The sequence below is a fragment of the Chiloscyllium plagiosum genome, unplaced genomic scaffold (genome assembly GCF_004010195.1).
Source record: "Chiloscyllium plagiosum isolate BGI_BamShark_2017 unplaced genomic scaffold, ASM401019v2 scaf_1883, whole genome shotgun sequence".
Taxonomy (NCBI): domain Eukaryota; kingdom Metazoa; phylum Chordata; class Chondrichthyes; order Orectolobiformes; family Hemiscylliidae; genus Chiloscyllium; species Chiloscyllium plagiosum.
Window position 1 is genome coordinate 9,814 of NW_025211950.1, and position 15,187 is coordinate 25,000.

Here is a 15,187-nt window from a genome sequence, read left to right on the forward strand (position 1 = left end):
GCAGTTCAGGCAGCATCCGAGGAGCAGGAAAATCGGCGTTTTGGGCAAAAGTCCTTCATCAGTCCTTCCTGATGAAGGGCTTTTGTCCAAAACATCGATTTTCCTGCTCCTCGGATGCTGCCCGAACTGCTGTGCTTTTCCAGCACCACTCTAATCTAGAATCCATTCAGATGATCCCACTCAAAAATTTCCTTGAGACATCCTAGTGCGTGCATGTCTGTCTGTTTTTTGGTAAAATGGTTCAAATAAAATTTCATGGATGGATGGGTGACCAGAACATGAGAGTATGGCAGATGGTGGAATTTGAATTCAATAAACATCTGGAATAAAGAGTCTGATGATAGCCATGAATTCATTGCTGATTGATGGAAAAACCATACTAATGTCCTTTAGGGAAGGAAACTGCCATCCTTACCTGGTCCAGCCAATATGTGACTCCAAAACCACAGCAACATGGTTGACTTTTAACCACCCTCTCGGATGGGCAATAAATACTGGCCTAGTTGGCAGCACTCTCATCCCTTGAATGAATAATGAAAAGTGAGTGTGGATTAACGATTAACTCCCTCTGTCTTCTTAAAACCAGCTGACTGGCCAATTGAGACAATAAACACCAGAACCAGAGGTGGATGAGGTGGCAGCTAGATTAGATTCCCTACAGTGTGGAAACAGGCTCTTCGGGTCCACACTGAGCGCACTGACCTCGACACCGCTGAAGCCAAACGCCAACTCGAGGACACCTCTTCTTACTGCCCCCTCGACCATGACCCCACCCCCCATCACCAAACCATCATCTCCCGGACCATACAGAACCTCATCACCTCAGGAGATCTCCCACCCACAGCTTCCAACCTCATTGTCCGGGAACCCCGCACTGCCCGGTTCTACCTCCTTCCCAAGATCCACAAGACTGACCACCCATTGTCTCAGCATGCTCCTGCCCCACTGAACTCATCTCCACCTACATCGACACTGTCCTATCCCCCCTAGTCCAGGAACTCCCCACATACGTTCGAGACACCACCCACGCCCTCCACCTCCTCCAAGACTTCCGTTTCCCCGGTCCCCAACGCCTCATCTTCACCATGGATATCCAATCCCTCTACACCTCCATCCGCCATGACCAGGACCAGGGCCCTCCGTTTTTTCCTCTCCAGACGTTCCCAACAGTACCCCTCCACCGACACTCTCATTCGTTTGGCCGAACTGGCCCTCACCCTTAACAATTTCTCCTTTGAATCCTCCCACTTCCTCCAGACCAAAGGGGTAGCCATGGGCACACGTATGGGCCCCAGCTATGCCTGTCTCTTTGTTGGCTACATAGAGCAGTTGATCTTCCGTAATTACACCGGCACCACTCCCCACCTCTTCCTCCGCTACATTGATGACTGCAGTGGCGCCACCTCGTGCTCCCGCGAGGAGGTTGAGCAATTCATCAACTTCACCAACACATTCCACCCTGACCTTAAAATTTACCTGGACCATCTCTGACACCTCCCTCCCCTTCCTGGACCTCTCCATCTCCATTAATGACGACCGACTTGACACTGACATTTTTTACAAACCCACCGACTCCCACAGCTACCTGGATTACACCTCTTCCCACCCTATCTCCTGCAAAATGCAATCCCGTATTCCCAATTCCTCCACCTCTGCCGTATCTGCTCCCAGGAGGACCATTTCCACCACAGAACACACCAGAATCTGCAGTCATTGTTTTTACCTCTGAAGAGTATCCCACCCAGACCCATTTCCCTCTGACTAATGCACCTAACACTATGGGCAATTTGGCATGACCAATTCACTTGACTTGCACATCTTTGGACTGTGGGAGGAAACCAGAGCACCCGGAGGAAACCCATGCAAACTCCACACAGTCATCCAAGGCTGGAATCGAACCTGGAACTCTGGTGCTATGAGCCAGCAGTGCTAACCACTAAGCCACCATGCCACTGAAAAGAAACCAAGTTAAGGTTTTGTCTTGCTGATTATACAGGCTGAGACCATACCCCAGAGTGCTGTGTGTGCAGTTTGGGTCTCCTTACCTGAGGAAGGATGTTTTGGCTATGGAGGGAGTGCAGCAAAAGATTCCTGGGATGACTGGACTAAGCATGTGAAGAGAGACTGGATCCATTAGGATTATATTCGCTGGAGTTTAGAAGAATGAGGGAGGGGAATCTCAGCAACCTGTAAAATTCTAACAGGTGTAAACACAGAAAGGATATTCCTGATGACCAATGGGGTCACTGATGAAAGGAAATGGGGTCGGACTGGATGAGAAGAAATGTCTTCATTCAGAGAGTTTGATTTGATTTGATTTATCTTTGTCACATGCACCAAGAGAGTGAAAAGTGTTGTTTTGCATGCTTTCTAAGCAGATTGTACCATACAAAGTGCATCAAGGTAGCAGGTAGCGCTCAGAATACAGTTACAGCCACAGAGAAAGTGCAGAGAGAGAGCGAGAACAGCATTAACATTTGAGAGGTCTGTTCAAAAGTCTGATAACAGCGAGGAAGAAGCTATTCTGAATATGTTCTCACATGTGTCCAACATTTATATCTTCTGCCCAATGGAAGAAGGTGGAAGGGATGTTTGATTCTATTGGTTGCTTTCTTGAAATGGCAGGAAGTATAGATGGAGTCAAAAGACGGAAGGCTGGTTTACATGGTGGACTGGGATGTGTTCACGACTTTCTATAGTTTCTTGTGGTCTTGTGAAGAACACTTCCTGTACAGCTGTGGTGCATCTGGAAAGGATGAATGGGAAGTCCAGAACCAGGAAGGTCCATCATTAAGAATGCTTATCAGCGGCTGAGTTCCAATTGAAGCTGATGTTAACTCCTGGTTTCGTATTTAGAAATTTGAGTTCTATTTTGCAATGCCAGTTACTCAAACCCCAGACACATCATCATCATCATCCACAGAGCAGGCAGGAACACAAGGGAATTATTGAACCACCGCATCAAATCAACGGAATCAAAGAGTGCTCGATTTTATTGTTGAACATGTTTATCTTCCCAGTTCTGCTTGCAATGAGTGAGTATGAGACAATATTGTCCAAAATTTAATTCCATAAAACTTTAACATATGAGGAACGGCTGAGGATACTGGGATTGTATTCGTTGGAGTTTAGAAGATTAAGGGGAGACTTAATAGAGACGTACAAAATAATACATGGCTTGGAAAAGGTGGATGCTAGGAAATTGTTTCCGTTAAACGAGGAGACAACCCGTGGACACAGCCTTAGAATTAGAGGGGGTCATTTCAGAACAGAAATGCGGAGACATTTCTTCAGCCAGAGAGTGGTGGGCCTGTGGAATTCATTGCCACGGAGTGCAGTGGAAGCCGGGACGCTAAATGTCTTCAAGGCCGAGATTGATAGATTCGTGTTGTCTAGAGGAATTAAGGGCTACGGGAAGAACGCTGGTAAGTGGAGCTGAAATGCGCATCAGCCATGATTGAATGGCGGAGTGGACTCGATGGGCCGAATGGCCTTACTTCCACTCCTATGTCTTATGGTCTTATGGTCTTATTATAATTGAAAAACAAAGTTTCAATGAAAAGGTCAGGGCACGAAAATGAGGAACTGCAGGCACACAACGCAATATGTAACATCAATTGATATTTTACACAACATTAGGTTTATTTGGATTTATTAGCTGGTGTTGTGTAATTTTTAACTTTGTCCACCACAGTCCAACACCAGCACCTCCACCTCATGATTGATATTTTAAACCGATATAATCAGATTGGTAGGACTAGTTAGTTGAGAACTTTGATTTTAAAAAAACAGAACAATGAAATGACTGGAAAGAAATTAATGAGCAGTGTTGGGAATGTTTAGTCCATCGTTTATGTCAGTAATTTAAATGTAAAGTTTATTCTGAGAGACTGCTGTGGCAGAAGGCAACTAAAAGGCTGGCAATCCAAAACAAATGCAGAGAATGCTGGAGAAACTCAGCAGGTCTGGCAGCACCTATGGAGAGAAAGAGAGAAGCAAAGTTAACTATTCGAGTCCAGTGACCATTCTTCAGAACACACGGATTATCGACATTTGGTAAAACATTCAGTGATGTATCTTTGTGTTACTTTCCCATACCCTAACCCTTATTTAGTGAATCTCCACATTCTGGTCGGACAGGTAGGTGAGTATGCGACCTTTAAATCAAGTTATTTTGGCCAATGTAAGAAGTCTGTGGATGTTAATGCTGTCATAATTAATTGCTTGCGAGTGGAGAAAAAACACAGTTCAACCTCTTTTCGGTTGCTGGTAGTCGTTTTGGGGGCAGGTGAAGGGGCTGTGAGTTCATTTCGGCATAGGTTCAATGCCTGCTTCAGCTCGGTTACTAAGAAGCTTTCTCCTTCTAAACCTCTCCTCTTGCTTCAGGCGCGGTCACCCTCAGATTAACACCACCACCCAATCTTCTCTCTCTATCTCTCTGTCTAACGAGAGAGCAGCCCCTATGGTCAGGTTGGACAATAGCCACTTTATCTTCTGCAGAAACAAACATGCCAATTACTGCAGAGGGAATTGACTCAATCAAAGCTCAGGTCTATGGTCTCAGTCGTTTCCCCTTTTGTTTTTGAACTGGAAAATTTGGGATCAACTTTCACCAGGGCATGAGATTTATCATGATAGGCTGGAGGAGCTTGTAGTTTCTAAATGGTTTTCATTGGGTGTGGAACAGTTCTGCTGGTTGCATTCATTGACTTGAAGCATTTGTCAGTTCACTATTGAAAATAAAGTGACTTGTTATGCATTGTTCTGATGACATAACTTGTTTGAAATTCAGTCAACCATTCACTCCCATACCACGAATTCAAATGCTACCTATTAATTTCAAAGACATTTTAATTCTACTTTAAAACAGGAAGGGTTTACATCTTTTTTACCAGATGCTGCCTGGACTGGAGGGCTTATCTTATGAAGAGAGGTTGACTGAGATCGGACTTTTCTCATTGGAGAAAAGGAGGAGGAGAGGGAACCTAAATGAGGTATACAAGATAATGAGAGGCATAGATAGAGTCGATAGCCAGAGACTATTTCCCAGGGCAGAAATGACTAACACGAGGGGTCATAGTTTTAAGCTGGTTGGAGGAAAGTATAGAGGGGATGTCAGAGGCGGGTTCTTTACACAGAGAGTGTGAGAGCATGGAATGCGTTGCCACCAGCAGTTGTGGAGGCAGGGTCATTAGGGACATTTAAGAGACTCCTTGACATACATATGGTCACAGAAATTTGAGGGTGCATACATGAGGATCAGTGGTCGGCACAACATCGTGGGCTGAAGGGCCTGTTCTGTGCTGTACTGTTCTATGTTCTATGTTCTATGTTCTATCTTGTTGTGACATTGTTGTCAGGTAATGTGGAAGACCATAATAAACAGGAACAGCAGTAGGGCTGTTCAGTCCCTCGAGCCTGTTCTGCCATTCAATAAGGTCATGGCTGATCCCACATTCCTCATGTCCACTTTCCCTTTATCGCTTCATTCCCTGACTGATCAAGAATCTCTCTCTGTCTCAGCCCTAAATATACACAAGGATTCTGTCCTCCACAGCTCTCTGTGGTAAGGAGCTCCAAAGACCCACAGCCCTCTGAGAGAAGAAATTCCTCCTCATCTCAGTCTTAAAATTGGTGTCCCATTATTCTGAGACTATGCCCTGGCTCCTAGACTCTCCCATGAGGGGGAAGCATCCTCTCAGCATTGACCCTGTCAGGCTCACATGTGATTACTCTCATTCTTCAAAACTCCAGTGAGTAGAGTCCCAACCTGTTTAACCTTTGCTCATTAGACAGCTCTTCCATCCCAGAGATCATCCACGTGAACCTTCTCTGAATGGTTGCCAATGAAATTATATCTTTCCTTAAATAGGGGGAGCAAAACTGCTCACAGTACTGCAGATGTAGACTCCCCAGCACCTTGTACAGTGGCAGTGAGACCTTCCTACTCTTACACTCCAACCCCCTTGAAATAAGGGCCAACATTCCATTACCCCTGACCTGCTGCCCCTGGTATGCGAGCTTTCTGTGTTTCGTGCTCAAGTGCATAGTGTTGCATACAAAGAAAGGCATATAACCCTGTTGCTGTCATTCTGTGCATGAAATGTGTTGGCTGCATACCCCTTAGGTGTTCTCCCAAAGCCGGATCTGTCTCTGAAGCCTTCTTATGGAGTGTTCGTTTATGGGGAGATGATAACCATGCACTGTCGCTGTCAGTGCCCAGTTTCAATGATCTACCTTTATGGAGGTTCAGAGATTTCTCATCTACTCAACACTTCACTGCTGCACTGTGATGCCTACCTTCCCATTAAAGTCCAAGATATCTATGAAGGCACTTTCCAGTGTCAATGTCTACTCACTGCAGACCGCAGGAACCTATCTTCACCAAGCAATCCAATTCAGATACATGTACGAGGTATGTCAGCATGAATGCTTTCCTTTTTTCTATCCATGGCATCAATTTGTCATTGCTCAACGGTTTGGATAATGAAAGTCCAGAGAAGATAGCACCATTGAGTGTCAAGGAGCAATGATTAGTGCATTTTTCAATTATAACCCCAAGATGTTGACAGTGGAAGGGAATTCATTGATAGTAATGTCAAGAGGTGATGGTTAGATTCACTGTCAATGGTAATCCACAAGATATTGATAGTGGGGGCGGGGTGGGCAAATTCAGTGATAGCAATGCCATTAAATGTCAGAGCTTAGATTCTCTCTCAACTATCATCCCCAAATTATTGTTAGTGGGTGGTTTCAGTGATGGTGGTACCATTGGAGGTCAAAGGGTGATGGTTATATTTTCTCTCTCAATTATAATCCACAAGATGTTGATAGTGGGATATATTGAGTGACAGTGATGCCATTGAATGTGAAAGGGACATGGTTAGATTCTCTCTCAATGGTAACCTCCAAGATGTCGAAAGTGGGGAGTATTCATTGCTGGTGATTCCATTGAATCTCAAGGGGTGATGGTTAGATTGTCTCTTATTAGAGATTGTCATTACTTCATTCTTGTGTGTTGCAAATGTTACTTGCTATTTGATAGCCTAAGCTGAGATATTTTCTAAATCTTGCTGTATTTGGACATGGACTGTCTCATTATCCAAGGAATGGCCAATAGTGCAGAACGTTGTGCAACCGTCAGTGAACATGTTCACTTTTGACCTTACAATGGAGGGAAGGTAATGGACTGCATATTACTCATGAGCCGTCGGTGACTAACTCTGTCCTATCTTCTCTTTATTGTTGAATAGGAGGTTGTTGCCTCCCTACCCAAGAATAGATGTCATTGCCTCAAAGGGAGTTCAGCAGAGGTTTAGTAGGATGATACTGACAGTAGCAGGGCTGTCCTAGGAGGAGCTATTGGCCTGAATTCCCAGTTTGAAAGGAGGAGAGAGGGATTAGATTGAAACTTACAATATCGAAATGGGACTATTCAAGGTAGAGGCAAGAAGAATGTGCTCAATGACCGGGGAGTCCAGAATCAGGGGGTCATGGTCTCAAGGAGATGGGGTAGACTGAGATGTGGATAAATGTCTTCACCCAAAGACTAGGGAGCCGTGGAATTGCACACCCGGGCCAACCAACCCAACCACCCTGTGGCTCAACACTTCAACTCCCCCTCCCACTCCACCAAGGATATGCAGGTCTTTGGACTCCGCCATCGCCAGACCACAAGATATGCAGGCTTTGGACTCCTCCCCCCTACCTTTTATCTTAGCCTGCTGGACAAACTTTCCTCATTCCTGAAGAAGGGCTTATGCCCGAAACGTCGATTCTCCTGTTCCCTGGATGCGGCCTGACCTGCTGCGCTTTTCCAGCAACACATTTTCAGCTCTGATCTCCAGCATCTGCAGACCTCACTTTCTCCTCTCTGCTTCTATTGCCAATTGCAATTGTTCAATCAGGCAACTGTGCAGAGTGAAGGGAGATTTGCAGTACCTTGGTGATGGAATGACCACAAATGGACCAGTTTAGATTAAGCACTTACAAAACTTGACAGGTCTGGCTCAAATTTAGATGTTCAATCATGACATTTGGGATTCTGGAAATGGACATATTTCTCTGCATGATTCTCCACACTAATCATTCTTTCCCCTTTCTGCCTGGCAATTTTGTTGTACTGTTCTATGTGACAGACAAACCGTCGCCACCGATAGTGAGTATAGTGCAAGGTTCCACAAGTCCAGAGGGAGACACTGTTATCATTACATGTAGAGGGGAGATCCGCTCAAGAGGAGGAATATTTTATTTGTACAAAAGTCATTTCAGAAGTTTCACACAACTGCGTCGTGTGACTGTGGATGAGCAAAGCGTGAATTTCACCATCAGTGTCACAAGAAAAGAGGCTGCAGGGAATTACAGCTGTCTGTACCAAACAGAAATCTCAGGGCATCCGATTGCTTCCTCATTCAGTGAAAGTGTTACAATTGCCTGGAAACGTAAGTCAAATCATGTTTTGATTTCATTTGATTGGATTTATTATTGTCACATGTATTTGATTCATTGATTTATTATTGTCACCTGTACCAAGATACAGTGAAAAGTATTGTTTTGCATGCTAACCAGACACATCATACCTTACATAAGTACATCAGGGTAGTAGAACAGAATGCAGAACATAGTTTTACTACTACAGAGAAGGTCAACTCTAATATATGAGAGATCTGTTTAGAAGTCTGATAACAGCAAGGATGAAGCTGTTCTTGAATCTGATGGTCTGTGCTTTCAAAGTTTTGCATCTTCAGCCCAATGGAAGATAGTGGAAGAGAGTCTAACTGGGGTAGGAGGAGTCTTGGATTATGTTGGCTGCTTTCTTGAGGGAGCAGGAAGTGTAGATGCAGTTAGTGAACATAAGGTTGGTTTATGTGATGGACTGGGCTGTGTTCACGGCTCTCTGTTGTTCCTTGCAGTCTTGGGAAGAACAGTTGCTGTACCACGCTGTGATGCATCCAGACAGCATGCTTTCTATGGTGCATCTAGAGAAATTGGTAAGAGTCATTGTGGACCTGCCAAATTTCCTTAGCCTCCTGAGGAAGTAGAGGCTTTGGTGTGTTTTCTTGACTGTAGCATCAACATGATGGACCAGGACAGATTGTTGGTGATATTTACTCTTGGGAACTTGAAGCTTTCAACCACCTCCAGCTGATACGGACAGGAGCATGTCCTCCACTCCAATTGGCTGTCTTTACACCTTAATATCTGATTAATCTGCATTTGTTCACCATGATTAATATAGAGAATTTCAATCTGTCACATTCTCATTCCTGTTTATGTGCAGCAGGAGATAAACACTCGGCTTGATATTCCCAAAGGATGGTAAGGAGAGCTGTACAAAAATGTATACATCTACCTTCTATACATGGAAAGACCAAATCATTCCGTAATCCAATAAAATTCCACACTCCGTACTGAGAATTGCCCCATCATGACAAATGTAGACACAGAAAATAGGAACAAGAGTAGGCCATTCAGCCCCTCAAGCCTGCTCCACCATGGCAGATTGGACATCCTCATGTCCCCTTTCCTGCCCTTTGCCTTGATCCTATGACTGATCAAGAATCCATCTGTCTCATCCTTCACTATACACAAGGACTCTGCCCCCCACGTACAGCCCCCCACATTGTTCCAATGACTCACAGCCCTCTGAGAGAAGGAATTCCTCCTCATGTCAGTCTTCAATTGGTGTCCCTTTATTCTGAGACTGTGCCCTCTGCTCCTGGGCTCTCCCATGAGGGGGAAACATCCTCTCAGCATTGACCCTGTCAGATCCAATGAAGCATTGTGCCCAAAACATCGACCCTCGGATGCTGCCTGACCTGCTGTGCTTTTTACAGCACCATGTTTATCAACTCTAGGCCCCCATATATTTCTATGGGACCACCTCTCATTCTTCTAAACATATGAGTAGAGTCCCAACCTGTTTACCCTTTGCTCATGAGACAATCCCTCCATACATCCCAGTGAATGTTCTCTGAGCTGCCTCCAATGAAAAGATATAAGGGGAATAAAACTGCTCCCAGTGCCCCAGATGTCTTCTCTCCAGCCCCATGTACTGTTATAGTGAGAATTCACTACTGTTAGAGTCATAGAGTCATGCAGAATGGAAACAAACCCTTCGGTCCAATTAGTCCATGCCGACCATGGTCCCAGTCTAAATTAGTTCCACCCACCTTGGCCCATATCCCTTCAAACTCTTCCTCTTCATATACCCATCCAGATACCTGCTGCAACGTACCAGCATCCACCACTTCTTCTGTCAGCTTATTCCATGCACTCACTCCCCTCTGCGTGAAAAAGTTTTCCCTCAGGTCTTTTTTTAATCTTTCCCTGTCTCATTATAAACCTATGTCCTCGAGCTTTGGATTCCCCTACCCTTGGAAAAAGACGCTGGCTATTTACCATGCCTATGGCCATCATGATAAACCTCTATAAGGTCACCCTCTGCATCTTTTGTCCCAGCCTATCCAACCTCTCCTTATAACTCAAACCCTCCAGTCTGGCAACATCCTTTAGAACAAAGAACAAAGAACAAAGAAAATGTACAGCCCAGGAACAGGCCCTTCCAAGCCTGAGCCGATCCAAATGTACTGTCTGAACCTGTCGGTCAATTCCTAAGCATCTGTATCCCTCTGCTCCCCACCTACTCATGCATCTGCCCAGACACATCTTTAATGAATTTACCCGTGCCTGCTCTACCCCCTCTGCTGGCAATGCATTCCAGATGCCCACCACCCTCTGTGTGAAGTACTTGCCGCGTGTATCCCCCTTAAACTTTCTACTCTCACCTTGAAAATGTGACCTTTCGTTATTGAATCCTTCACCCTGGGAAAAAGCTTGTCTCTATCCAGCCTGTCTATACCCTTCATGATTTTGTAAACCTCGATCAGGTCCCCCCGCAATCTCCTTTTTTTCGAATGAAAACAACGCAAACCGACTCAACCTCTCTTCATAGCTAGCACCTTCCATACCAGGCAACATCCTCGTAAACCTTCTCTGCACCCTCTCCAAAGTGTCCACATCCTTTTGATAATGTGGCGACCAGAAATGTACACAATATTCTAAATGCGGCCGAACCAATGTCTTGTACAATGTTAACATGACTTGCTAGCTCTTATACTCAATACTCCATCCGATGAAGGCAAGCATACTAAATGCCTTCTTGACCACTCTATCCACCTGTGCAGCAACCTTCAGGGTACAATGGACCTGCACTCCCAGATCTCTCTGCCCATCAACTTTTCCCAAGGCTCTTCCGTTCATTTTATAAGACTTTTCTGCTTCCTTTCCAGTTTACCAACATCCTTCTTATAGCAGGGCAACCAGAACTGCACACAGTACTCCAGTGGCCTCACCAACATTTTGTACAGCTGCCACATGACTCCCAACTCCTGTACTGAATACTCTGACTGATGAAGGCAAGCAGGCCAAACCCCTTCTTCCTCAACCTGTCTGCATGCCAGTGGACTCTGTTGTGCAGTGGTAGTGTCGTTACCTCTGGAGCAGGAGATCCAGTGATATGCTGGTCTAGAGGTGGTATAATAACATTTCTGAGCAGGTTGATTAGAATAATCTATATGTTGGCTATTAGCTGGCTCCTGAAATGCAATAATGCAGAAACATAACTGAGCAGATGAATAGATAAAAGAGGCATAAGGCAGACCCAGGAATGGTAAGGGCTTCCTTTTCATGTTCGACAATAAACAATGTTCCTTTCCAGTCAGTTTGTCGAGTCTCATGACACCTGTCTAATTCCAATAATCTATTACACATTCCTTCGTCAAAAATCGATTTGACTCAGTTGTAAATGAAATGAATCATCTGGAATTGGTTGCTCAGCAGAGAACAGAATTCCACAGATTCATGAGGATCTGAGAGGAAAATGAACTCCCTTCATCTCATTTGTAAGTGCATGTACTATGGTCTTTCAGCTGAATTCCCTCGTCTTAGTCTCTCACACACGTCAACTCATCTTTGCAATATCTACACTGTCAAGTCCCATAAGATGTTATGTGTTGCAACCAGTTTGTCCCAGCTCCAATAGATACAGACCCAAACTTTCCAACAAGACATTACTCACTGCCCCCCACTCCTTTCCAATGTTTTGTCACAAGACGTTACCCACTGCCCCCCACTCCTTTCTACTGTTTCCTCAACAAGACGTTGAGGATACAGACCCAAACTTTTGTCCCAGCTCCAATAGATACAGACCCAAACTTTCCAACAAGACATTACTCACTGCCCCCCACTCCTTTCCAATGTTTTGTCACAAGACGTTACCCACTGCCCCCCACTCCTTTCTACTGTTTCCTCAACAAGACGTTACCCACTGCCCCCCACTCCTTTCTACTGTTTCCTCAACAAGACGTTACCCACTGCCCCCCACTCCTTTCTACTGTTTCCTCAACAAGACGTTACCCACTGCCCCCCACTCCTTTCTACTGTTTCCTCAACAAGACGTTACTTTCCACCGTTTCCTCAACAAGACCTTACCCACTGCCCCCCACTCCTTTCCAATGTTTCCTCAGCAAGACGTTACCCACTGTCCCCCACTCCTTTCTGTGACCAATATAGATGCAGGAGAAGGCCATTCGGCCCTTCGAGCCTGCATCACTACTCAATATGATCACAGCTGATCATGCCATCTAAGTATCCCACTTCTATACTCCTTTCTTTCCATACCCCTTGATCCCTTTAACAGCAGGAGTCACATCCGGTTCCCTCCTCAATATATCTAATTTATTGGCCCCAACAGCCTGCTGTGGGAGAGAGTACCACAGGCTGAGTAAAGACATTCTTCCTCATCTCAGCTCTGATTGGCTTACCTCTGACTCTTGTACTGTGACCCCGAGCTCTAGACTTCCCTAATATTGAGAACATTCTTCCCACATTTAGCCTCAGAGGAACAGAGTGATCTTGGAGTATTTGTCCCAAATGGCTGAAGGCCGCAGGACAGGTTAATACCATGGTTAAGAAGGTGTACGGAATATGTTCCTTTATCAGTCATGGAATGGATCATAAGAGTGAGGAGGTGATGTTGGAGCTGGACAGGACTTTGGTGAGGCCACAGTTGGAGCACTGTGTGCAGTTCCAGTCTCTGCACTATGGGAAGGATTGATTGTACTGGACAGGGGTGCAGAGGAGATTCACCAGGATGTTGCCTGGCATGGAGCCGTGTGGCAATGTAGCGAGGCTGGATAAGCTCAGGTTGTTTTCTTTGGGGCAGAGAAGGTTGAAGGGGGACCTGATAGAAGTGTGTAAGATTATGGGGGTGGGCATTATGTTAAGGTGAAGGACAGGCGGTTTCAAGGGGGTTTTGAGGATTGCTTCACCCAGAGATTTGTGGGGTGAGGTATAGAATGCAGTGCCAGGGAGGGTAGTTGAGGAAGGACACCTCACAAACTTTCAAAATCACTTGGATGTGCACTTGAAGTGCCATAACATACAAGGCCTGGTGCTGGAAATGTGGGACGATTTCAGCTGGTGGTGCAGTTTACACTGCACAGACTTGAAAGGCCAAAGGGCCTCTTTTGTATGTTCTGTATTTTGCATTCTACAACTCCCTTCCATTGACCAATTCTGGCAAATCCTAAACCTCCCTTTCCTTGGTTTTGCGGAAAAGGAAGTGACATTGCAACACTTGATTCTAACTCACTGGCCCTCGTTGTGACCATTTGAAAGTTGGCCGTCTCTACAACAAGTAGGTTGATGCCTCAATGTCTCAAGCTCCTGAACAGACAGCAATCTAAACTGGGTTCTCCTCCTTGCACAGAACAAGATAACAATGCAGTGACACTGGTGCATCTCTGCCTTAGTCTCTTCGTGCTCATTACACTGACTGTCATCATATTCGAACATTTCACTAACGGCTCACCACTGACAGGTAAACATTGCCACAACTGCTTTTGTTTTGAATCTTTGACATTCCCTAAGATTGTTATCTTCCTTGGCATGTCCACCATTAAATTGGCAGATGGGTAGCGTGGCGCCTGGTATGCCAATGCAGAAACAATGCCAACAGCATGGGTTCAGTACCCACACTGGCTGAGGTTACCACGATGGACCCTCCTTCTCCCTTTTATCCCTCCCCTGAGTTGTGGTGATCCTCAGATTAAACCACAACCCAGACCTCTCTCTCTCTCTGTCTCTCTCACTCTCTCTGTCTCTCTCTCTCTCTCTCTGTCTCTCTCTGTCTCTCTCTGTCTCTCTCTCTCTCTCAGGGGCTGTGGTGACTTTGCCTGTTCACTGACTTGGTGTGTATACTTTGGGAGGACAGTGGAGGTGGAATTGATCAGTGACTTTAAAAGGAAGGTGGAAAGGCACTTGAGGAAAATACAGTTTCAGATCTACTTGAATGGAAGAGGCAGAATAGGATGTCTGAATCACTCTGCAAAGAGCTGACACAGTGTGAATGGGATACATCGCTTCCTGTTTGACTGTGGGTGACCAAAGGCTTGGTCAGAGAGGTATGCATCAAGCAGCAGGTTAAAGTTGGAAGGGCAGACTTAAAAGAGGAAACTAAGAACGTCATTGCTTGGAAAATAGAGAGAGAGTGTTAATCAGAGTGATTCCTGGGATGACAGGACATGATCGGTTCAGCCTATACTCACTGGGGTTTAGAACAATGAGGGGGGAATCTCATAAAATCCAACAGGGTACATTCAGGAAGGATGCTCCTGAGAACTGGGGAACCCAGACCCAGGGGTCACAGTCTACGGATACAGGGTAGGCTGTTACAGGCTGAATGAGGAGAAATTTGCTCACCCAGTGATTGGTGAGCCTGTGGAATTCTCTGCCACAGGACGTGGTCAAGGCCCGAAACATTCACTGTGTTCAAGAAGGAGTTAGATGTCCATTTTGGGGCGAAAGCGGTCAAAGGCTACAGGGACAGTGCATGAGAACAGGTTGGATGGGTCAGCCATGGTGACATGGAATGTCCGCTCAGGCTTGAAGGGCTGAAGGGCCTCCTCGTGCCCCTATTTTTCACATGGGTTTGTGGAGGGATGGAAAGGAATAAAGAGATTCCAGAAGTTGAGGTATGTCATGGAATAGTGGAGCATTGGGAGCTGTGCGAGTGGCTGGAAATTGAGGAATGTGAATTCCCAGAGGGATGTAGGGTTGGATATGGTTCTGGAAATGGGGAGAGGAGAAGTCCACAAACGAATTTAAATGTGCAGGTGCTAGAGGA

The 15,187-nt window shown here is 45.5% G+C and overlaps 1 protein-coding gene across 1 annotated transcript; it reads left to right on the top strand.

Annotated features, from left to right (window-relative positions):
• Positions 1-2,956: 2,956 nt before the first annotated feature.
• On the top strand, positions 2,957-13,882 carry LOC122547209 (the record flags this gene model as incomplete). The annotated part of the gene is made up of 5 exons (XM_043685839.1): positions 2,957-3,035; positions 4,115-4,144; positions 6,128-6,415; positions 8,139-8,441; positions 13,772-13,882. Coding segments are annotated over exons 1-5 (763 nt in total), but the record flags the coding sequence as incomplete, so codon positions are not given.
• Positions 13,883-15,187: the final 1,305 nt, after the last annotated feature.